The sequence below is a fragment of the Prunus persica genome, chromosome G8 (assembly GCF_000346465.2).
Source record: "Prunus persica cultivar Lovell chromosome G8, Prunus_persica_NCBIv2, whole genome shotgun sequence".
Lineage (NCBI taxonomy): Eukaryota > Viridiplantae > Streptophyta > Magnoliopsida > Rosales > Rosaceae > Prunus > Prunus persica.
The window spans coordinates 21,520,932-21,546,762 of NC_034016.1; the positions used below are offsets into that span (position 1 = coordinate 21,520,932).

Below are 25,831 nucleotides of genomic sequence, written 5' to 3' on the forward strand. Positions count from 1 at the left end.
ACAACCCAACAAAATACTACCATTGTTTTGTGGGGGCTTCATTGCATATGGGGGTTTGCTAGCTTGCTGCTTATTTTTTAACAAGAAATATTTGTGTGAAATGGGATAGCACTATTTTGTTATCTTTAGCCAATTACGGTGTGTAGTGCGTGCGTGATAAATTTTGCATACAAATTTTTGTGTGTTTTTACCTACCTGCCAAAGTGTGCCAATTCATGCTTGCATAGCAATAAATACATATATATTTTGGTGTGATTTGTAATAGTTTAAAGCAAATCAAAGGTTCTAATACTTGTTTGACAGCCTTTGACATGGAATTGTAGTGTGGTTTTCTTGGTAACTTTTTGACTTGAGCCAGGGAGGCAGTTGTGATATCAAGAAAGAGCTAAGGAGGAGTGAACACCAAGTTATGTGAGATTGTGAAGTTCGTAACTTTTACCAACTTCTTTGACTCCTCCCATTGATGCTGGTTTGGTTTGGTTTGTTTTGTTTTGTTTTATGGGGCTCACCTTTCTTTGGGTCCAAGCCACCTCAAGGAAAAAGGAGAGCAAGTTTCGAGAAGTAAATGCCAACTGAAAATACAAAATAAGCAGTCAGAATGGCCATTGGGAATTTTAATTTTGTACCATTCCTGGGATATTGATTGAGAGGTGCATGGAAACTTCATAAAAGATTTTGGTACAATAGTAATTAAAAACAGTGGGTGTAGATCAAATCATGAAAGCTATGGTGAATAAATTTGTTTGAGAATTGAGGCTTTTGAAGAAGTTTGGCAGGCTACATAATTACAAAAATACCACAAAATTCATAGAAAGCAAAAGTTACCCCATACCATCATGTACTTGCGCATCTATAGAGACCATAATGAAATGTTCTTGCAGTGGGACTTCGGGCTTTTGTGAGCTTTTTATGTACTCCAAAATCCAAAATCAAATCTCACTTACTATTACTAAAGTTTTTCTTTCCCAAAACATTTCCTCAGTGATAAAGATATCAAAGTCATTATATATTTTTGAGTAATTTTCTGGTAGTTTAACTATGAAATAAAACTTTTGATAATACAAGCGTATTAGATGATGAATAATTTGAATACGAAACTTTTAATCTACAAAGGAATGTTTTTAATCAATTGAGTTATAATTCATTATCAACGTGACCGTGTTCTAATTTATAATCTAATAACAGAAGATTAGAAAAGGAATTAAAAAAGGAGTAGGAAAAGTAATAGCAAGCAAAAGTAGGAATTTATAATCTAAGTATACCATTCTAATTTATAATCTAATAGCAAGCAAAAGTAAATTACGACTAGGAATCCGAGCCCTAAAAACGACTAGTAGTATCATTTCCTAAGAAGGAACCAAATCTAGCTGGCAAATAGTTTCCACATCAGATCACAGTTTCACTAGGCCCTCTACCTTCCCACGTGCTATTGATGACGTTGCGGCAAGGTCACGTGATCCCCGCATTTCATCGGTTGCCAAGCTGGTACCCGAACCTGAGGTTCCGCCTAAGCACGTAGGCTCGGACAACCGTTTGATCCCGATCCCAAGCCCCAATAAAGAAAACAAAAACAGTAAAATATTAATAATAACAAAAATAAAAAAATAAAAAATTAAGAGCCTTGCAGTGCTCTGTAGTAAGTTGCAGAGTGAGTGATTGCGTCTTCTCTGAGAAGCCAGCACCCAAAAATATTCAGAGAAAAAGAAAAGCTTTGAGAGAGCTCAGATTGTAGTAGAATACAATACAAGACTAAATAATTGCCTTCTTCTCCAAGCCAAAGCCAAAGCCAAAGCCATCATTTTTGCTATTTGGATGCTGAACCTCATACTGGTCATCATCACCAACTCCATACTTTTTCCATTACAGCTTTCACGCTATTTCCCACGAGAAATCTGTAGCTTCCTCTCACCAAAAAGTGTTTTCTCCAACCTCTTCTTCCCTAAAAGCTCAACCTTTCTCTCTGCTATAAAACCCACAACACAAAGCCTTCTTCTTTCACTCAACCCAGTTGACTTGACCTGTAATGGCGGAGAGTCAGAGGGTTAAGAGCTTTATGTGCATTGCGTTGTTCTCTATCTGTTTGCTTCAGTGTAATCCCATCGCCTTCGCCATTCTCGACCCGGTTGATTTCTTGGCTCTGCAATCCATTCGCAAATCTCTCAATGACATGCCTGGCTCCAACTACTTCGCTTCCTGGGACTTCACTTCCGACCCCTGCAACTTCGCCGGCGTGTACTGCGACTCCGATAAGGTGATAGCTCTCAACCTCGGCGACCCCAGAGCCGGAGCTCCGGGACTAACGGGTCGGATCGACCCTGCCGTTGGCAAGCTCTCTGCACTCGCCGAGCTCTCGGTGGTTCCGGGTCGGATCTTCGGCGCTCTGCCGCAATCCATTTCGCAGTTGAAGAGCCTCCGGTTCCTCGCCGTCAGCCGCAACTTCATCTCCGGTCAGATTCCTGCGGGTCTCGGTCAGCTACGCAACCTGAGAACACTCGACCTCAGCTACAACCTGTTCGCCGGAGCAATTCCTACAGCTATCGGAACCTTACCAGAGCTCTCCAACGTCATTCTCTGCCACAATCGCCTCTCCGGTTCGGTCCCTCCGTTTGCCTCCCAAACCTTAACCCGGCTCGACTTGAAGCACAACGACCTCTCCGGTTCGCTCGCTCCCAACTCCCTCCCTCCTTCTCTCCAATACCTGTCTCTCTCCTGGAACCGGCTAACCGGTCCGGTCGACGGCCTCCTGAACCGGCTAGGCCAGCTCAACTATCTCGACCTCAGTATGAACCAGTTTACGGGTACGATTCCGGGTCGGGTCTTCACATACCCAATCACCAATCTCCAGCTGCAGAGAAACATGTTTTCAGGCCGGGTCCAACCGGATGGTCAGGTTTCAATATCGACCATTGATCTCAGCTACAATCGGTTATCGGGTGAAATCTCACCGTTGTTCTCTACCGTACAGAGTCTGTACCTGAATAACAACCGGTTCACGGGTCAGGTTCCGGGTAGTTTCGTGGATCGGTTACTGGCTGCGAATATACAGATACTGTATCTGCAGCACAATTTTCTTACTGGGATTCAGATTAATCCGACGGCTGAGATTCCAGTGAGCAGCTCGCTGTGTCTGCAGTATAATTGCATGGTCCCGCCCCTACAGACGCCGTGCCCATTGAAGGCTGGGAAGCAGAAGACTAGGCCGACAGCGCAGTGCAACGAGTGGAGGGGGTAAAGTGGGAAATTCGGATGGGCGTTAATATTTTTGTTTTTATTAAAATTTAATATATTCTATATTTTGTGGGCGGTGGGTTGCTTTAGATTCATTTATTTATTTTTGGGGAAAATAGTAGAAAATGATGAATGATGAATAAGAATTAAAAGAAGATTTGTGGATATTCAGAAATTAATAGTGTAACTATGTAGGGGAAATTAATGCTCTACTCTATTATTAAATATGAAGAATTTTTTGCAAGACTCTGTGAATGTATTTTATGGTATATTATTATTGTGATAATTAATTATTCTCATGGTTTTTGTTTTACTTCTTATATAAATAATTAATCTAATCTACGGAGAGGAAGATTCGAACTTGGATGTAAGGTGACATATGCTGGATTTTGTTTTACTTTAGAATTCGTGAACTGATGAGAACAAAAAACATTTGATTTAAGGGATGAAAAGAGGAGTGAATCCAATCCAACCCTCATGTATATGTCTATCAACCATGGAGATTGAGGGTTATCTTTTTTGAAGAAGTTGTCAAGTTTGAAGCTAAAACAAGTTTTTGTGCCAAAAAAACAGCAGAATTTCATCTGTGTTGTTGATGAGAGCAGCAACAGCTTCTGAGTTCTTCCGAGTCGTGATGTGTCTCATTCAAGAAGAGCATGCACATCATTTTCTTGATTTGCTTTTCGTTATTTTTGATAGAAAGATGAAGAAGGACCGCAAGTGCCAATGCAGGTAACTCTGCTTTTCGGCTTTTGCTATGCACGGGCTTCTTCTCCCCAAAATTAGCCATCATTGGAGCCAGTTACAAAAGACTAGTTGAGTGAAATGTGAAGCAACATTATTCAATATCATAACTTGCATATATGCGATTAGATAACATAAAATATAACTCAAAGTTGGGTTCCTTTTTAACTTTTGGGATGGTGGGTGGTGGTTGGCTGGCTGGTGCATATATTTACCTGTAAAAACTTAACCAAACCATCAACTGAATATGTTCCCTTTGTTTCTTTCTTGAGAAATGCAATGTGCAAACTGCAAAGCCATGGAAGAAGAGGACATGTGAAGGTAGCTGGGATTAGGTGGGGGTTAGAGATGACAGCACATGAACAAAGCTAGCAGTCAGCACAAGTGTCAATCTATGACACACTTTAACAAACAAAAAAGAAAAAGAAATTGAAGCAATTGACTCATTTGTTGTCTCTTCTTTTTGTTTGGCTTCTGCCAAAAGGTTTGAAAGGCATTTCCCTTGAATGGAATATTATTATTATTATGAGCTCTTTTGGCACAAGTAGTCAAACCCAATTCATTAAATCCATAACCTAATGCTGGGCTGGGATATATATTCTGTGTCTACAGTGTCTACTGTCTGGGTTTAGAAAATTACTGGAATATGGAATTTGTGTTGTGAGAAAGAAAATAAAAAACATGCTTTTGGTTTGGTAATTGGATTCTGTGAAGCTTGGGCAGGAAGGCAGTCTCTGTTAATCTTGTATAACAAGAATCTGCTGCCTACCTACCAAATGATCTTCTGTTAAGCTTGTATAACAAGACATTTCTTCCTCTTTTTTTATCTTTTGGGAGGGGAGGGGATGGATCATAGGGGGTTACAAAAATAATATTGCAATAAAGTGGGGCCATGCCTTTTAACATTTGTTCATAATTGTAATGGTTCTGCATCATTAATTAATTATATTAACTAATTGTCTTTTCCAAGAAGGGTTCCTCATTGATTATGTTATTATTCAATTGCAGTGCCTGCTTTAAAAAATTTTTATCGATTACCTAAGTAGGGGCCCTTTCTTGTTTATGTCACCTCCCCTCAAATTGCATCATGGGGTGGGGGGTAGACCGTAGACAGGATGATTGAGGTATTCCTGTACTAATTTTCTTTTTGGCCCCTTAACAATTTCTGTGTTATTAATAAGCTTTTTTTCTTTTTCCAATCCATTTTACTGTTTTCAACTATGAAATTTACTTGGTTTTATTTCCTTCCCGTTACTGTTTTTCCTGTTTTTCATTTGCATTCGCATATATTCTTTTTGAAATGGCTTATACATATCGAGTAAAAGTAGCAAAATAACAAGAACAGGTACACAAATAGGATGTTTTGCAAGATCAAAATTAACACATACTTGGTTATTTATTTACAACTGAATTTCGTGCATATGCTTATTACAAAAGAAGGGGCGGGGCTTATTTCATTGGTATAGGTACAACTTGAGGAATCATCATACATTCGCCAGATTATTGTGTCCTGAACAAAACTGCGTCTTGACTGCAATATCACTCCTGAGTTCAAGAAAAATGTCTCCTCCAGATTCTGTTTCTACTGAAAGATGCTGGTGCTGGTGCTGGTGCTGGTGCTGGTGCTTCTCCTTTCCCTGGGAACTCCCATCTAACAACAGCCCCATCCCAAGAAGAGCTCACGAGCATTGGGTAATAGGGGTGCCAACTACAATCTCTTACAGGTGCTTTATGATACTTGAGTGTCGCGACTCGGGCTCCACTTACCTACATAGAGTTAACCAAAGAAATTACCATAAGTTAAGTCATGAAATCTTCAGGGGCTAGGGGGAGTAAAGAAAAAGCAAGCATTCCAGAGTGGCACAAGCCACAGACTTGGCACTTGAGCATTGACATCAGCACACCGGATTGGTGGTAAGATTGGGAAAAACCTAACATGAATACGTTGCAGTTTTTATCCAAAAGTCTCATGAACTGGTGAGTGTTAATCTCCTTTCATTTGAAGTCTAGATAAGTAGGAGTATCCTGATCCATTAACTCAGGTCTGGAACCAGATGAAAAAAAAAAATAGAATGTGCAGCTCTAAATAACTAATACATGTACCACATACCAAATCGTATATATAAACGCCAGAATCATGTGATCCAGTGTAGATGTACTTTTGTCCAGTGCTGCAAATTTCATGAAGATCAAGTATGTTAAAAGCTCAAGTTTGATTAACTCGAAATCTGTTGAATATTACTCATTCAAAATTGTACCTATCGCATTAATGCAAAAGTAGGTTAAATTTCAAGATCACCAATCACATTTGAACAAAGAAACTCAACGGTGATATGAAACCAGCTTCTGGACCTCTAGAGAAGTATGAATAAAAAGATTATGATTAGTGCTTACCTATATGCGGGGGAAAAGTAGCAGCGAATAAGCGTACGCAAGACTGAATGACCTCTATATGTAGCTATTGATTGATCAGATGGATGTTTGATATCTTTGGCCTGGGGTGGGTAGTCCATCCATCTGTAATCCCATTCAGAACTCCTTTGCCCTGGAATGCTGGAATAAATTGAAGGATTGTTACTTTCTCGCAACAGTGATTAATTTTGGAAACCATAACTGGAAATTGCAAGAGACCAAACTTTCCTGCAGACCCAGCAAACAAATTTGCAATTCTGATCTTGATTTAAGAAGTGAAAAAATATCATATCGGGTGTTTATATAACAGAATTAATAAGATCGCGTTCACACAGATAGATAATAAAATTTCATGACCATGATCAACTACTGGACACATAAAAATAAAAGGAAAACTTATACATGTATGATTAGAAGAGCACCGTGAGAAGCTAGGATGTGAACATACCAGGTGGCCTTAGAAGTCATTCTCCTAATATCCCAAAGTTTAATGGCCTGATCTTTACCATTTGAAATGAAATAACGACCATCTCCCTTGCTGTCAATGAATGTAATACCTTCTAGGTGTCCCGTCAAGACTCCTGCTGGCCTCCCCGTAGCTTTAAAACAACGTCTGTCCCACACCTACACAAAGCTATACCTTATAGGAGTTTTCTCATTCATCTCAGGTAAGTCAAATAATAATGACTTCCTTAAAACTTCTCTATAACTACAACTTTGCGAATTCTAAAGTATGAATTCTGTGAAATACACATAATGTCTACCAAGATGTATTTATGTACAAGGGAAACTCAAAATTAGAAGTACTTCAATGGAGTGCCAGCATGTGGACATCAAATTTACCTTACAGAGAGTATCATCACTTCCAGAATAAATAAGATGGCCACTTTCATCGGCAAAACATACGGTGTTCACATCAGACTGCAAAAGAAACCAATCAAATTTACGACCCCTAAGATCCCATCAAAGAGCAGTCACCACATTACATTTCAGTGTTCCTCAATATGAGGACAAAAAACTCCAAGAAAATACTAGAAGGTAAAGAAGAAAAAAAGACATTTGGTGACTAATTAGTGTGGGTGGTTGAAAGGGCTGAGGCACCCAGCCCCACTTCCTTAGCGGAGTCAAGGACTAGAGAGCAATAAGTAAAATACAATCAAGAACAAGAAGATAGAATCATTGAGGCGTTTAGAAATGCTTATACCGTGTGTGCCAAAATTCGAAGGGAGGGTTTATTGGCTTCAAGATCATAAACATATATGGAGTCATCACTACTTCCAGCAACAAGTTCGTGTCCATCTGTTGAGAATTTTATGGAGAAAATACCAAACGAGTACCCTCCATCATCACCCGAGGAAAAATCCAAACCTTCATGGATCTCCTGCAAAAGAAATCATTCTCTGAATGTTTTTTTATAAAAAGAATTCTGTGAATGTCAAGCAAACCTATTATAGAAGGGAAAATAAATCCTGGTTTCAGAAGAAATCTTATACCCGCAATATCTACCATTCACCATTTTTGCACCCCCTAAAGAAAGATGCAATCAAGTAATAGCATATAAAGCAATGATGACAGATATTTGTCTCAGTGAGTTCAGATGATATTCACCGTTGACATCTTTTCTTTCCCATATTCTCAAGGCCATGGTAATTGTGCTAAAAAATAACAATATTATTCTATTTAATCAGTTATATGTTTCTTTTTCTCCAATCTGAAATAACATGAGAATCATCCAATCAATGTGACTGAGTGATAGCTGTAGTACAGTTTTGACAGGGAGCATGTACATGGACCAAATATTTTCGATCAATACAGATAAGCCTAGGATCTTAGAATACATCAGCAAGGATCTAAAACACTCACCATTACTTTTCTTTTTTTAGTTTCAAATAATTAGAATCTTCCATGAGAAGATGAGCAAAATGTTGAAAAATAGAATATCTAGGAAAGCTAATTTAAGAGAGTACAGTTAGCCCAGGATAATGATGACATACTATGCTGGTAAGCGTAAAATGTGTTTTTATTTTGCAGTATGCATGAGATCTTCCCAAAAAAATTACAACACCCATTCAAATTGAAGTGTTGGGAACAATTGCACTTCATACCGTTACATTTGCAAGAGACTCTATTTGAGATGATCCCACATTAACCATATGAACAATAGGTGACATACTCGCATAAACCTGAAATATCAGAGTACAACGTAAAAATAAAGATAAAATTATTGAGAGACATTGCTATGTGTACCCCTGGCCATTGTGAAATTTTTTTCATTGATTCCAATTTCTATATATTTAGTGTTTGATAAGTCCATGTAGTAGTTTGAAATCCTTCCCCTTATTTCATTTATCATGATTTCTTGTTTCACTATGTAAGGGCAAAGATACCATTTTACATGAAATTAAGATTAAGAATATACAGGGCCTCACAAGATGGTGTTGATCTGGGGAAAGAGACGTATCAGTGACGGTCCATCGCATAGTTTTCGCATGAATGTTCTTCTGTATTTTCCACCCTTTATCCACATTGTATATTCTAATCTGGCTATCCTGCAACCAACATGTGTGCAACAACTAAAATTCAAGCAAGCCTATAGCATCACTAACAAGTAGCAACCACGGCATTAGAGATTTATGTAATCTTAAGTCCATTTTTGAGATTTATGTAATCTTAAGTCCATTTTTTTCTGCTTTGGAACTGAAGAAACAGCACAACTATCTTTAAATATTGGGTTTTATGAGCAAACAGATGAACTCAACAAAAAAATAGAGGTCAGGATGGTCATCTTATTCCAAATTTGCCAAATTTAGCTTCAAGTGCAGTCAGTAAACATGTTACCTGAAACGCAGCAATAAAAAGAGATCCATCTGCTGAAAACTGTGAGACATATGCTCGGCTGGGCATGTGGTCAACAAGCCCAGGACCCTTCACTGGCAAATATCTACTTAGAACATGACAACGATCTGCAGAAGAGAACCTTCCCCTTCCCGAATAATTACCTTCTCGACCAGCCAGCATCTTGACCACGGAAACGGGCAGGTCCCGCTTCCCCGGTCCAATTTGGTTGAGCCGCTCATGGGGTGCTGACCTTAACTTCGTGAGTTGGGCCACTTCATGCTCTAGATTATGCAAGAGTTTGCCGGATGTTTGACTGCTACCAACTTCATCAAAATGGTCAGATTCTAGGGTCAATCTACTCAGTGAATAGCCCATCTCATCAAATTCATCAAACTGCAGCCGCAGCGGCTGTGATATGTATCTGAGTTTAAGCCCAGAAGCAATATGATTTTGCACAACACATTTTAAGGACTAACAATATAGCCGAACCTTGAAAACACTAAAAAAAAGCATCCCAATCACGCCAATCCTACAAGTATAAGCCATAACACCAAAAGAAATATAAGGACAACCAACCAAGTAGCTAATCTTGTTCCTATTTCGTAAGCACACACCTCAAGCTACTTCCTTTCTTGGGAAATTTTACAAATACGACAACAAGCTTCCAACCCAACAACCTAAACCTTGAGAACACCGTTACCCTCATCTGCAAATTGAATTATATCCTATCATACTAAGCCATAACCAATGCAGAGGAAAATTTCTTGACGAACCATTTACCAGTTAGACTAATCTGATTAGAACAATTTAAGAAAGTCCATGAATGAAAGAAATTCAATTAACGGCGTCGGCGACAAAGAAGAGAGAGACTCACCTGTTGTGAAGAAAGAGACTTGAATTGGAGGGGGCTTTCTTTCACTGTGCATGTGCACATCGACATGGATAATAAATAAATATTGAGACTTCTTGTTGTTGATTAATGCCAACGCCAAGCTTTGAAATTTGTAAAGCAAGCAGCTTCAGCTTCGGCTTCGATAAGAGCGACTGTAGGCTTCACTGCCTCACTTTTGGGGGTTTAATTTTTAGGGAGACTTAAAATTCAAAGGAGAGATAAATTTTTTAAAATAATATAAAATAGATAAAATTATTCTTATTTATTTTTGGATTTTAAAAAAAAAAATTTACATTTGCATGTCTTTGATTTGAAAGTTGAGAGGTTTTTTTGTTTTTTTATAAAAATTTTTGACTTTTTTCAAAAATGAAAAAAAAAAATTGGCTATATTAAAACCTAAATTTACTTAATTGGTAGCAATATATCCTCACTTTTGTGTTATTTTTTTTCTCTTTCGTTTCTTCTTTTCTTGTGGCCGCTATGACATCATAGATACATATGCTTTGGTTTTACCTATACAATAATTTCTTTGATTCCGATTTTTCTATGGTTTAAATAGGAACTATGATCAATGTAGGTGTTGCACTATTTGATGGGCAAATGTGTCGTGTAATGAGCTACGATGAGCTTGCAAGTAGTAAATTAGGTTCAACGAATATGATATTTTTAGGTGATTGTATTGAGTACGATATGGTAATGTAAACGAACTTGTTTATAAGTGCATACATGATACACTACACACACTTTTTTGGAAGTTGGAGGAGTTTAATTTTCCAACATTGTTCGATTTTGATTCCTCTCTTCTCAATATCGTTTGAAGAGAAAAAAAAAAAAAACCAAAAACCAAAAGCTTTTTGTTTAGGAAAAAGCCACCCACATCTTTGTGGGTTGTGACCAAACCGAACCTAATAGTTTGTGGGCTGAATGGGTTTGAGATCGGAAGGTTGGTTTGGAGCCTTGATTTGGGCTTATCAATAAAAGCAACGCATACTGGGCCTGCCTAGATGGGTCGAGTACCAACCCACATTATGTGAAGCATATGGGCCGAAATCCATACCTATTTAGCCCAACCCAACCAACTTTTCTATCTCTTTTTTCTTCATTTTCTTATATGATAATCTATAAATAAAATGTGATTTGTTACTTTGTATTAATTTAGGGGAAAGAGAAATAAGACAATAAGAAAATAGTAAACCAAATCCCAAACATTGGTGTTGGACCATTGGCCGCCGGGTAGTCTATCGACAGGCAGAGAGAAAAACCCTGGTAAAACCCAGAAGATGCACACAACGGTCGCCGCTAACACCAAGCAATGAAGCGAGTTTGGAAGCTATCAGACGCCGCCCAATCAGAGCTTCTCTGCCGCCACAGATGCTCTTCCAAAACCAAAACCTTACCTCCTTACAATCTCACCCTCACCAACTCCCCTAATTACAGATTCACCCGCGATGTCAATGCCCAGAACCATTCATCTTCCTCTCCATCTTCATCTTCCCCCACCTCCTTCCCAAGCATCATCGGTTTGTTCATCGACAAGCCCTCGCCCCAAGACCTGAGGGCCAGAGAGGATCTGGTGCACAAGGTCACGCAGTTGAGGGACGAACTGGTTCAAAATAGTGGGGACTCTGACGAGTTTGTTAGGGTTTTGGAAGAGAAGGGCTCTTCTTTCTTTTCGAGCTATGGGAATGGATACGCTGTCGTTGAGCTTATGAACCAGTTACGTTCGTGGCCCCATTTAGCCGTGGAGGTAATTTCCCTCATAAAGTTTGAGACTTCAAACTAAAAGGTCAAAGTTTTTCGGTTTTAGGCGTGGTATATATGATATATGTAATCCCAGTGGTTTGTTTGATGTGCATTTAGTATAAGTTTTTGCTTATTTTACTAATTATGCAGCATAAGAATCAGCTGAAATGCCATTGTGTATCTATATGGGTCCAATTGCTTTTCAAAAAGATTGCTTGGGTTTTAGGCATGCTAGGAGTTTTTGACGGATAGCATATCTCATTTTCAGTTCTCTGTTCAGAATATGCACTGCTAACATGCAAACAGATTTTGTAAAATTTAATCACAGCAGAAGTTTCTACCCCTGGTTTATCCTGCTTAGGGCTCTTTCGAAGTCTATATGCATGGTGAATTGTTCTGAATTTTTAAGACTATCTAAAAGACAAAACACAACGGAATTGATTTGGTCTACGTGAGATGTGCTTGCGTCTGTAGAAAATTATCACAAACCCACAACAACAGACAGATGAATACTAAATGTAGGGAATGGCTAATCTTTACCGTGCCTTACCTATGTTAATTTCAGGTAAAATCTATTGGAAATGTTGGTTTTAATTATCTATTTTCTTTTCATCTGTTTTGCTTATGTTATAGGTTTTTTATTGGAGAAGAAAGCAGGTGGCTGGTGGCACTCCTATGACGCCGGAGGAGTATGCCAAGGCTATTACATTGGCAGGTAAAACCAAGAATGTTGAACTTGCTGTTGAGTTATTTACCGAGGCTCTAAACAAGCGAATCAAGACGACTTCTATTTATAATGCACTGATGAGTGCTTATATGTTCAATGGTCTTGCTGCTAAATGTCAGTCTTTGTTTCGGGACCTCAAGAGGGAACCAGATTGCAGTCCCACTATTGTAACATACAATATTCTTATTTCCGTCTTTGGTCGGTTGATGCTGGTTGATCATATGGAGGCAACTCTCCAGGGCTTAAATGATTTAAATCTCTCGCCTAATTTAAGCACATACAACAATTTGATTGCTGGATATATTACAGCTTGGATGTGGGATAGTATGGAAGAAACTTTCCAAAATATGAAGGTGGGCCCTGTTAGTCCTGATACTAGCACCCACTTGCTAATGCTTCGAGGGTATGCTCATGCAGGTAATTTGGTAAAGATGGAGGAGACATATGAATTGGTAAAACATCACGTGAATGACAAGGAAATCCCATTGATAAGAGCTATGATATGTGCTTATTGCAAGAGTTCTGCCGCAGACAGAGTGAAAAAGATTCACTCGCTAATGAAACTTATTCCAGAAAATGAATACAGACCTTGGTTGAATGTGTTGCTGATTAGGGTTTATGCTCAAGAGGATTGGTTTGAGGCAATGGAGAAGTCAATAGATGAGGCATTTGAGCACAAAATCTCTGTAACTACTACAGGTGTGATGCGATCTATAATTTCAAGTTACTTCCGATGCAATGAAGTGGACAGACTTGAAAATTTTGTGAAGCGTGCGGCATGGGCAAGGTGGAGAACTTTCAGGTCCCTGTATCATTGTAAGATGGTCATGTATGCATCACAAAAGCGCTTAGAAGAAATGGAGAGTGTGCTTAATGAGATGGAGAATTTTAACCTGGGCTGTACCAAAAGAACATTTTGGATATTGTACAAAGCCTACTCAAGGTGTGGTCAAAGATATAAGGTTGCGAAAATAATAGGATTAATGTGGAAGCATGGATATGACGTTCCTTTGGATGAATTGCTGTCATGATTCTTCCTTCCACTTTGGTAGAGCATATTGGATGACAGCAATTGCATAAAGCATTCAGCCAGTCATTGTGAATGGTTCATTACATCCATAAGGCGCAACAGAGGTTCCACATTATTCACAGGTACACATCTTACCTCAGAAAGTGGCTTGTTGGTATTGACTCCCTTGCCTGAATTTTTTGTTGTAAGTACATGTATATCAGTCCAGGATGATTGCCCGCCATTGCCTATTAATATAACTGATTAGAATCCTATGGTTATATATTGTTGTCTGGCCTCTTTCTTTCTTTTCTTCCCTTTTCCAAAATGTTTGGAGACTGAGAGCCTTTCTATTTTCATCAACTGGCTAAGTGCCACCCTGGATTCACTGAAAAAGATGAATCAGCTCAACAAGGTTTTCTTTGTCAAACAGCCATCTTTCATCACCTGCCCATTGAATTGATCCACAAGTTATATTGATGGCATTTTAGGATCCTTGAATGGAAGAATTTACACATCACATGATTCACATGCTTTGGGTAGACACTTGGGAAGTCAGTGTGAGCTGATTGCAGTAGTCTGTGCTGGCCTGTCTTGATTACTAGGAGGCTTCTTCTAAGTCAGCAATTTGTACAATAAGTTAGTTGTGGTTGAATTTCATTGATAATTGTGCTTCACCTTTGAGATTACTTACCGGTTCTATAATGTCACACCACTGACATTATGAAAAATATTGTGGGCTGACCTTGGTAACCCGTGTTCTGTTGATTGTTGAACAATATATACTTAAATGTGAGTGAGTGTGAGTGCATGTGTGTAGCCTTGCCAAGAGATCATTCTAGATGTAGTGTGAATAGTATAACCGCAGATGAACCTGAATGGAGTTCCTTTGTTGAGATGCCAAAAAAGGAACAAAGGACTCTTATGTCCAACTAACACTGGGTAACTTTAAAAAGCTTATGAATATCGATGCTGTCGCATCCCGAATTCCTTGGATATTGACATTATATGATTGGCCCCCATGCAACTACGTTACTGTCATTAGTCTGAATGAGAACTATTTATTTGGGTACTCTTAACCTCTTTCTGTGTATTTTATGGGTCAAACCGAATCATGTGATTGCTCTTGAATTATGTTATTTCAGTTTTTGTCATCAGTTTATATAAGATTGGTTTCATATACACACAATTGATTGACTACGTTGGGTTGCAGAATCTGTACATTATTTCATTGACCAAGTGTACCAAACCGCTGAATGCCTATGGAAATCCAAATAAGTTCCACCAAGACATCATAGATTCAAAGAGGCGCCGCCGTCTGTCTTCCTGCAGAAAGTCCCAGCATTTGTGATTGAATCTGCTAATTATTATAGAAATTACATTGACAAAGAAGAGATAGTTCTTGACGTATTTGAAGGCTGTAGATGATGTATCAAATTACATCTGAAACAAGAGCAAATAATACTTGGAAGCTGACTTCCAGATGTTGCATGTTAAATATTTTTGCTAGCAATTTAATATTTTCCTTTTGTTTTCTAGGAGGATGACCATCCAACTGCACCTTAAATGTATGTTGAGGGCATTTCTAGACTGACCTGTTTTGGTTGCTGGATCTGTTTATGAATTTTGAAAAAGGTGAACACATGTTATTCTTCCCAAAGATTTCTTCTGTTGTTTAAATGTTTCAGCAAGCACCTCCTATATAATACATATCTTGTCTTTAGAAAATGGTCAGTGCTATTTGCACTTAAATTCTGTGAGTGCCAAAAAATTATAAGATTTATTCATTTTAAAGTGCAAGTATCTAAATGAGTGCTGGTAGCATTACCCTAGAAAGACTGATGAGAATAATCCTCTACAACTTTTCTATCTACTTTCTTATATCTCCAATGAAACTGTCCCATTTATTTAACCAAACAGAATAGAAGAAATAACGTATTTATGTTCATGATACAGCCAAAAATCGTTCTTATCAATGAGCTCATTATTTATTTGTTTTTTTTCCCCAACAAAAAACCCCAGAATGCGTCACTAGTTCACAACATTGGGGTGCAATTGCAATGCCCTTTTCTTTTGTTTTCTTTCATTGGGAAAGCAAATCCAACCTTCAGGTGTTGATAAAATGACTTCATACAAGCATGAAATACCATGCTGTGGCTGGACCCAATTGCAAAATATATAAGGTAAACTGTGGAATTGCCCCCTAAATATCAATTTACCTCCTGATTTTTTTTTTTAGTAAATTAAAGACTCGAATTAAATTTTATTCTCAATGTTACGCCTGCCGTCTAATTATGTACAAATTCAGGGGATAATTATTTACATATATATTTAAAAGAGTAAAAGGATAAGTATTCATAATGGTATTGCTTATCATTGTTAATTCGTCATCTGTCCATCAATAAAATAAAGGATTATCGCATCTTTCTCATGTTTTAAAATTTCCAATAGGTTTCACTCTAAAAAATTATAATTTATTGTTTATATTCTTTATTTATCCTGAGGAAAATTAAATTAGGATGATCCCATGTCATGATTGTAGTGGAATATATTCTGTATAAATAAAAACATACTCCATCAGATAAATTTGGAAAGACTCCCGACATCAAATAAAGTTAGAACTTAACGATAAACATAAAACATGCGTATAAACTTAGAAATGACATTTATTTTATTTTATTTTTCTTTACAAAAAGAAAAATCCAAATGGATCAGTTGCCTTGAACTTGAATGGTGTTTTTTACATGATGGGTGATATGAGTAATGACCAAGACCTAGCCAATTGATTAGGAAAACGCTTTCCTTTTCATTTCAACAAGGGGGTGGAGGATGAAAGCAAGAAAAAAAGGGCTCTCAAAAGCAGAAAAACTTTGTGACTGTCACGTCAAAGAATTATCACATTTGATAGAGAGTGATTGATCGGAAATATAGTAAAACAGTGTTATTTCCCTTCACCCACCCATACGTGTCTCTCTTAAAAAGACATGAATTAGATGTGAACACGCACCGCATCCAATGACCCACAACAATTATATTTTAATGCAGAAAAGTAAAAGGGTAGTGAGTGAGGTGAGCAAACGAATTAAGGGTTTTTGTCCGCACTCGCCCATCGACATTAAAGAAAAAGGCCATTTTGTTGACAAGGACTCATTGTGTCGTATTATGGGGAATAACTTCTAAACATAAACAGCTAATTTGCAAGAGACAAGCCATAATACGACACGACATGGGAAAAACCATGACAATCCGAGCAACATAAGCTCTCGTTTTAACAATTAACAATATTAAACTCAAAATTTAAAAGTTGGGTTGGTTTGGGTTTAGAATAAAACACCAACGTGAATGAAAAGAAAGCAACCTAAGCATAATACATTCTCAGCAAGCAAGCAATGCATTGAATAGAAGAAAGAAAGTCAAATAAAGACAAGGTTCCATGTCCTTGTCCAAGCATAGCTGTGGTTTTTTTTTACCACTTAGTGCCCATTATCAAATCCCAAAAATGTTATTAAATTTTGTGTGTTGTTTTTTTTGTTTTTTCTTTGCTCCGTTGAGTTTTCAAATGTGGTCCCTTTGGAATACATCCAAAATTCCCAACCACTACCAACCAGATGAGCCTCCCCCCCACTACCAAAAAACAAACCCAGTTCTTTGCATTTGCCATTATCCCAAATCCATCCCCAGAATAAGATAACCCATGCCAATTTTAGTCTTCTTTCTAGTTTCTACTATCTAGAATCTAGATAGAATAACGATGATTAACCAAACAAACAGATGTAGAAAGATGGCCAAGTCCATGTGTCCAATCACTTATCTTGCTCAGTTTTCATGTCTTTTCTGGTGAATAATATTAATAATAGATTGGGGTTTTGGTTTTTTTGGGTGACTGGGATGGATGGTACGCCAATGCCATCCCATGAGAGGTCTTGTACCAATTATTTTACAACAACGTAACCTTTCTAATTTTTTATTTTTTTAATACAAGCGATAGTCTTTCTATCTTTCGTTTCAACTTTCAGTATCATCTTTCTGAGGCGATTTTGAAGTTTAAATCCTTGATGGAACACCAAAAATATGGAAAAAGGGGATCAAAATTTCAAAGCAAGCAAAAGCCTAGCAGAACATGCAGAAAGGCATGCACTGATGTCAAGGATAAAGACGCATAAGGCAAAACAGGGTCAAAGCTCTTCACCGGGAAAAGGCGTGATTGAAGTTAAAAGAAGCAATGAAATGAAACAAAAGGTCAGGAACTGACGAAGAAGATTGAAACGCCAACGAAATCTTTTATATTTGATTTAAGGGAGGCTAGTAGTACAACAGTAAGTAACACAGAGTAGTATAACATTTGATTTATGTTCATAACAAGGAGCATATGTTCCTTCCACAGTTCAAGTTCTGAAAAATTAGTGCTTACAATAAAATCCATTTACTAAATAACATATTGATCAACCACCAAGCATTTTACCCCAACCCTTCCCTTCATCAATCATGGTCAGAAGTGAGCCAGGGTAAAAGCTTTTACATCTGTTGGGTGGTTATGCCAAATCCCACAATTTGAGTTCTGATCCTTCCTTCCAAGCTGCCGAAAATGGCCGCCGGCCTTCTCTGGCAACTTGAAGAGACATAGAACAAGACAAGTATCCCCAGAGCAAGAATGATATCGAACAGTTCCGAAGGGCGACGGTAGCAGAACTCTAAAATTACGACAACAAATGGTAAACACAGTAAGTAAGTAACAAGTAATACTAGACAATCTTACAACTAGACACGAGGGCAGTGCAAAAGGAGGGGGGAGGAACCCAAGTAAAATGTCAATCTTTTGCTATGTATGGCTGGCTGTAGGTAAAGTTAAGTAGAGTTTATTAACAGTCAGGATTGACGAAGTTGCTTATCTCCTCCATGAGACAATAGAAATGCTCATTGTTTGGCAGGAAGTAGAAACCGATTGTGGCCTGCTTTAGATAAAGGAGCTTCACATCCTGACCTGAATTCTTCAGCCCTTCCACATACGCCAATTGCCAATCTTGGACAAGATCAAAACCAGCCACAACAACAAGACTTTTGGGGAATTTGAGCCCTTCAAGGCTTTTATCTCTGGGGCCAAATATATTACATGCTGGGTGGTCTCTGTCTTCTCCTTCAGGAAGAAAAGCTCGCCAGTACCAATCGCGGTCTTGAATTGTAACGAAATACTTCCCATCCAATCTCTTTTCTGATTCTGTTCTCTTTTGCCCACCAAACATGGGGTGAAGAAGGATGTTTCCCAATACCTCAACTTCTGCTTCAGCTGCTTTTACTGCAACATGGTGAGCAATGTTGCCACCTGAACTGTCTCCAGCCAGGTAAACATGAACCTTTGAGTCCTTCCCACTCCGAAGCCATGTTCTTGATTTAACCCACTTGAGAGTTGCCCAGCCATCATCATATGCACAAGGATATCGATGTTCAGGCGATCGACGATAATTTACTGACACTACAACAGCCTTGCATGTATTAACAAGACGGCGACAGAATGTATCATAGATGGCACTGTTGGCTGAGGAATGAGTGAAGCTACCACCATGGAAGAAAATTATGACTGGGACAATCTTGGTGGTGCTCAAGGGTTTCTCAAGATCCACAATCCCCCATTGAGCCTCATTTTCAGGGGCCTGTAGGTAAACCCGGTTAAGGAGTCCGGTACCTCTATCAACGTGATCAAATGAGAAAACCCCATCAACTGGAATTGTATTGGCAGGGACTTTGCGGTCAAGAAACTCTGCCAACTCACGGTTGAATGTTCCATCAGCCCGGCGCAGGAGATTGTAAGCTAGCTTGAAATTGGAGATGAGTACCCATGTATTAAGCGGAACGACCCTCTGAAAAAGGAAAAGAAATGACAAGGGTTAGAACTTGAATCTATCTATAATATTTCAAGCCTTCAAAGTAAGCCAGCAGGAAATTATTGAACAAGGAAGGCAAAATCGGTGGGAAAACAAACGAGGATGTGCCTAATTCACCTCAAATACCTTCAAATCTTAGTGAAAAGTTGCAAACTTTTGCACCAAATGAAACTAGAACTTATCAAACTTGTAACTTTCCAGAACAAGAAATTGGACCCAACACAGAAGAAATAGAAAGAACTAAGAAAATCCAACCAACCCACGAATCTTAAGCACAGAAGATAATTTTTCTTTTATGAAAAAAAGGTGATTAATATAAATGCCCTTGAGAACAATTCAAACCTTCAACCCAAACAAAAAGAGAAAAGGGAATCAAACTTGAGTTTGGCCCCAAATGACTCTCAAGTTCAGCAATCTCCAACTTGCTAGAACCAAAAATAGGCAGGCCCAAAATGGCAACACGATAAAATTAAAATTGAAGAGAAAAACAAGAAGAGAGAGGGAGGGCTTTGAGGGACTAAGATTGATCAAGGCAAGGAACAGAGTGTACCTTGGATTCATTGACGTTGACTTCATTACTGCCAGCCATGAATATCTCTTTTTCTGACGCTCTCTCAACACAGCAAAAGATTCACAACCCAGAAAGAGAGACGCTTAAAACCCAACAATGATCCTGAGCAAAACACCCCCTTGAATGGACATGATAGAAAAATGGAAAAAAGGGATGAGTTTGGCAAAGGATGTGATGGGTTTGGCTGAGACCTGAGAGAGAAAGCAATGGATGTGATGGGTTTGGTTATTCTGTGTGGCTCTCCCTCTGTGCTGATGGGCTTGGGTTTGTTCTTTGTACCTCCTCTTTTGAGTTTTATCGGATTGATTCCTCGTTTTGGGTTAACTGAACAAGGAAGAGACACTTCTCTTTCTGAAATAAGAGAGCAGAGACAGCTCAGACCAAGCACAGAGAGAGATCAAAGATATCACTCTGAGAGACAGAGAAAACGTACAAACAACAAAAAAAATAGAGAAAGAGAAAGGCAGAGAGAGAGAGAGAGAGAGAGAGATTGAGAGTCAAACGCAAAGGAACGGCGGTGGTGAAGACGGAGACGAGAGAGACGACAAAGCAGGCGGCCGAATTAAACTGTTGAGCTGGGACCTACTATTTTTAAATTTTCAATTGTATTGTTTTCATTTTATATTTGCCACCATTGCCAATGGGTCTGCTGCTCTCTCTCACTCGGTTTCTTTGTGCTTCTGTTTTGAGGGAGGGAGGAAAAGAAGGGAAGGAAGGGGGAGGGAGAGTGTGTTTTGTGTGTTGTGTTGTTGTGCTCTGTTTCTCTCCCGCGAATGGGCTAAAAAGGTTGGAATGGCTACTGACAGCCCTGTTTTGGCTTTACACTGTATTTCTACTTTTTCCATTATTCTCTATATTTTATAAATAAAAAACTAGTATGAAACTCCAACTATCCCATTGTTATTTTAAGTAATTTTACTTATTAAATATACATAAACAATTTTAATGGATGAAGATATAAATGATTATACAATACTCAATAATATCAAACCTATGGTACTGAAATACAATCAAATAGTATAACTCAGGTGTTATAATATAAGTGAATAATAAGGTTAAAACTTTCTATTTTTAGGGTATAATATCAATAAATATATAATTATATTATAATATGTGAACAAATTATATCACGTAATTATATTCTTGTACTATACTTATCGTTGTAAATAATAAGCCAAAATATGTGGACCCGTAACTTACCTAACTTTCAATACTTTCATTTTCATCAAGACATATGCTTCATATTTTCTTGTTACTCATGACATCAAGTTACTTGTGGTATTTTGATGGAGTTCTCTATCCAGAAAAATATGGATTGTTTTTTTTCATTTTCTTGTTTCGTTTTATAATGTTTTTTCTTCTTTATTTGAAATTTGTAATTTTGTCAAGAGCATGTTATCTATATATATAAAGCAAAAAGCAGAGAATGGTAAAACATTCAAAATATCAAAAAATATCATTAGTTAATACAAACATTAAGAATTGAAATTATTAATTAAATAAGAATAATATAGTAAATTCATATTTTGTCATATTAAAAAAAATGAAAATTAAAAAAAATCAGATAATATAACGTATTTTTATATAACACAACTACTCATTATCTTTTTTAATTCAAAAATAGATATAAATTTTTTCCTCGCCTATGAGAGGCTAGTTATTATATAAATATAGGCTTAGATAGAAAGACATAGTAGGAATACGAATATATACTTACTTCCAAGGTCCAACCAAAAACAAAAGGAATATAAAATTAAAATTATGACAGACGGTGCACTGTGCATTGCATTGCATTGTTAACTACTTTCTACTATGTTCCACACTATTCTGATCAATAATTAAATATTTGCATCAGAAAAGTCAAACTGGGTTATTTACTTTTCATAATTTCATAATATTCCTTGAACACCAAAAAGGAGACCTACTACCAACAGAACAGACACACTTTTTACCATAACTTTCAAACATCTTTTTTTAAAGTCTCGTTATTTTTCAAGAAGGAGGAAACCCAATCACATGAAAGCATCTTCAACAGACTTTTTATCTTTTTATTCTTAGGTCATCTTTAGTCATGGATTATATCTCAAATATAGTTATAAAATAATACAAAATCCATCTCTAACCATGGACTAAACAAATTTTTGGCTAAATTTAGAGAGCTATATTTGGCCATTAGCCCTCCAATCAGGCCACATTTAGCCCAGCTTTGGCCTAATCCTAGGCCAAATTTTTGTGGTCTCTATGCATGTGCTTTTCATTGATGATGTCATATATATATATTTAAAAGCCTTTTAAAATATTTTCAATTTGTAAAAAAATTATAAAAAATTATTGGTCATGACTATTGGAGTCAAACCATTGAAACTTATCCTTTTTTATATATTTAACAAAAAAAATTAGTTACCTTTTCAAATGTTTGAATTTAAAAAAATTATAACAAATTATTGGTCATGGAATATTGTCTCTAAATAGTAGTTTAATTAAATTAAACAATATATAGTTGTGGAATGTATGTGTTGTTGTACTATAGTTTTTCTCAAAATAATAAAATATGAAGGATTCTAAAATATAGCCATGCATGACTGGAGATGGAAAAATTTAGACCTACACTATTCTTTAAAAAATTAATATTTTGGAGGGCTAAATTTTTAGCCCTTGACTACATTTAGCCCTATGACTGGAGATGGCCTTAGTTACTATGGCTAAAAAGAAGAAAAATTATTCTCCAGCAGACTCCTCACTTGGCTCTTTATTTTGGAGAACCAACTTTTAGCTCTCTACATCTAGCAAGAAGGAGAGAGAATTTGACTAGGAGGAGAGAGAAAAAGGGAGAGAGAGATAAAGACATTTGGGAGATTGGTAGGATTGAGTTTCTACATTTTTATTTTATTTTAATATATTGAATTTGCAAGAGAAAGAGGGAGAAAGAGAAAAATAATAATAATAATAAAATATTTTAGATTAGCCAAAATAAAGAACATTGTTGGATAGAACATGTTTTTAGTAGTTTATTATAATAGTTTTCTAACTATTTTAGCTATAATTTAGCTTTAATTTAGAGACCCTCCTAAAGATGCTATCTTTAGGATGCTATGAGATAGCCAAAATCCAGCTCTAGCAAACACACCTTAGAATTTTAGAAAATAAAACAAAATATTCTTGAAAGAAAAGGAAAAATAAAAATAAAAGGGAGAGAGAGAGAGAGAGAGAGAGAGACAAGAAGAGTTTCCTGCGTGCGGCCGACGCCAAGGCACGTGGCGACAAAGGGTTCCGTCCCGATTCTTTTGCCAAACCTCCATACCCAAAGTACGAATTTATCCTTGAAACACCGAACCTGCCATTCAAGACGACATTGTTTTGTCCGGTAGTGGAAGGCGCGTGACGACATGTTTTTTGTCAGAGGCTGAGGGGGACTTTTGGGAGAGCCCCTTTCATTAACTAAATTGGAAAAACGAAACTTAATTCTAACGTGGGCTTTGAGCTTTGTCGTATTATCTGGAGCGTGTTCTATCCTAATCGTGGGCTACGTACACGTGGCGAATGCATATCTCTCACGTTTTCTAGTGGGCCCATTCTTAGGGCCTTATTCCTAAAATCAAGTTGATACGATGAACTCGGTGGTGGGACCCTTTAAAGCCCCCGTGATGGTCACCAATCAATCCGAGTATACCACGTGGTCCTCATGGTTTGATTGATTAGATATTCCTTGTGACATCTGATGTGGGACACTTTGGTGCATCTCCGCCGTTGGTTTCTTTTGCTTTGTTTTTTTTAATCGGATGGCTATGTTATGGAGCCATTGGTGGTGTAGTGTAGGAGAACAAATTCAACAGCAAAAAGATAGACAAGTGACCGGTACACTGTTAGAAGAACATTGATTTTTCTTCGATCATGAGCCACTATGCGGCTGTTTTTATTAATTTATAGTTTCTTACAATTCTTTGCATATTAATTTTATCAGTTTCGATTTTTTGAATTACCGAAGTTTAAGAAATTGGTGGTCATTCATCGTTGTACGTAAATTCAACGGTTCACTCACTCTTACACTCCTTTTAAGAAACTTTTTTGAACCGTTAGATTAACATTCAACGGTGGATAACCACAATCTCTTAGATTCTTGTAGTCCAAGAGATCGAGGTTGTTAATTTTATATGAAAATAAAAAAATGTTTTAACATTATGTTTACGTGAACATATTATAAAGTTAAATCATACGATTAACTGTAAGATGTTGAACTTACTGCTCTACAATTGACATAAGCTAAATATACCATACAAATTCATTTAAAAGAACTGTATTGGATTGTATTCATATGTGCGAACTTAGTCATGCCTATCAAATGATCTTGATAGATATTAAGATTTTTCATAAATTAAAGGACTTTATTTGTTTTGATTCAATCCCTTGGCACGATGCAAGGATTGTACATGATTGAGTGAAAAATTGGAAAAGAAAATTTGCCCATTAAATAAGTGAATTATTTATTCAAATATTAGTTTGAATGGACAATGTAATTGGACAAAAAACATTGTCCCGTCTAAATAATAAAGACATAAAAGACTACATCAAAGGACGATTATTTTCATCAGGAAAACCAAATTTGTTGGTGAGTGAAACAACAATGCAAACATGAATAAAATAAAACATTAAAATTGCCAACTGGCTGGTCGTCTACGATGGCTTCTTTTTTTTTTTGTCAGATTGTCTACGATGGCTAAACCTCCCTCAATAGCATACACACAGAAGCTTCCGAGCTTGTAAATTAGTAAGTGTCTAAGCAATTCACACCCAAGTCCTTCCTCAAACTCCACGATAATAAAATACCCTTAAAAAATGATGGCATTGGCAACGGTCCAAAACTCCATTAATATAAATTAATTTTCATAAAACAATGATATTATTGAGTGCTTGTATTTTTGGATGCATACGTTGTCGTATTGTGAGGGGGTGGCTAAGCATGTGCCACGCCGCAGCGCCCAACACACACAAACACAAACACAAACTGTACCAAAAACATAATGCCGTGTGGCTTACACATATACATATATATTTATTTAATTTTTTCTCTTTTAATTTGGGTCATATCCGTTTTTCTCTTTTGGGAGTTGATCTTTTTTTTGGTAGTAACGTGCGGCCCACATTGGGTTTGGCCTTTTGTGCGTTAGGTCAACAACTGGGAACAGCTTTTGTCTTCTTGTGTCCTTCTGGTCAATCCCACTAAAGAGAGGTGAATTATTTGAATTTTGTGTTCTATAGTAAATCCAAACAATTCCACATGTTGAAAACAAATTAGTAAAGAGGGTTTATTCAACTTTTTTTGGTTGGTAATTTCAATTGACTTAGATTTTTAAATCCAGAAACAGACATATAAGTGTGGTAGACCAGCTTGTCACGAAAGCAAGTTAGGTCAATTGATCACGAAAGAGAATTCGTTCCATTACACATTATCTCTTGTATTAAAAGAAAGAACCAAATTTAATTTAGTTAACAAACTCTTCCGACACATCTTAATATAATTGAATGGATTTGGTAACTTTTTATTCTTATAGGCATTTAAAATTAGGGAGATTTACTATTATACTCAATATAGGGACCCAATTTATAAAAATACCCTATACGAAATGGACTTTAGAAACACACTCAAATCTCATTTACAACATAACAAAAAAACTTTTAATTTCTTATAAATTACAAAATTGCCATCAATTTCTTAAAATAAGCCAAACTCCAAAATCTCATAAAAATACCCAAAAGACTCAATAGGACATCAAAGTAATTTAATAATCAA

The 25,831-nt window shown here is 37.1% G+C and overlaps 4 protein-coding genes across 9 annotated transcripts; 2 read left to right on the plus strand and 2 right to left on the minus strand.

The window, feature by feature from the left end:
- LOC18766698 (MDIS1-interacting receptor like kinase 2) lies at positions 1,269 to 3,528 on the plus strand. The gene has a single exon (XM_020553843.1). It carries the CDS (start codon positions 2,024 to 2,026, stop codon positions 3,230 to 3,232), a length of 1,209 nt encoding a protein of 402 aa, XP_020409432.1. The 5' UTR covers positions 1,269 to 2,023; the 3' UTR covers positions 3,233 to 3,528.
- Positions 5,292 to 10,294, minus strand: LOC18766490 (LEC14B protein). Of its 6 annotated transcripts, XM_020570484.1 has the most exons (11): positions 10,097 to 10,294; positions 9,837 to 9,928; positions 9,223 to 9,535; positions 8,814 to 8,933; positions 8,490 to 8,567; positions 7,589 to 7,765; positions 7,228 to 7,305; positions 6,833 to 7,008; positions 6,367 to 6,525; positions 6,083 to 6,143; positions 5,292 to 5,739 (listed from the first exon to the last, which is right to left on the minus strand). In XM_020570484.1, exons 1-11 carry the CDS (start codon positions 10,160 to 10,162, stop codon positions 5,524 to 5,526), a joined length of 1,536 nt encoding a protein of 511 aa, XP_020426073.1. In that variant the 5' UTR covers positions 10,163 to 10,294; the 3' UTR covers positions 5,292 to 5,523. The 6 variants fall into 6 exon arrangements, with proteins under 6 accessions (XP_020426073.1, XP_007201155.1, XP_020426075.1 ...); XM_007201093.2 differs by lacking the exon at positions 9,837 to 9,928 and having other exon boundaries at positions 9,223 to 9,630; XM_020570486.1 differs by lacking the exon at positions 9,837 to 9,928 and having other exon boundaries at positions 9,223 to 9,545; positions 10,097 to 10,293.
- Positions 11,279 to 15,253, plus strand: LOC18767668 (pentatricopeptide repeat-containing protein At2g30780). The gene is made up of 3 exons (XM_007201094.2): positions 11,279 to 11,861; positions 12,491 to 13,736; positions 14,807 to 15,253. The coding sequence occupies exons 1-2, from the start codon at positions 11,427 to 11,429 to the stop codon at positions 13,613 to 13,615; spliced, it is 1,560 nt and encodes a 519-aa protein (XP_007201156.1). The 5' UTR covers positions 11,279 to 11,426; the 3' UTR covers positions 13,616 to 13,736; positions 14,807 to 15,253.
- Positions 17,854 to 20,872, minus strand: LOC18767669 (gibberellin receptor GID1B). The gene is made up of 2 exons (XM_007200285.2): positions 20,023 to 20,872; positions 17,854 to 19,448 (listed from the first exon to the last, which is right to left on the minus strand). Exons 1-2 carry the CDS (start codon positions 20,059 to 20,061, stop codon positions 18,453 to 18,455), a joined length of 1,035 nt encoding a protein of 344 aa, XP_007200347.1. The 5' UTR covers positions 20,062 to 20,872; the 3' UTR covers positions 17,854 to 18,452.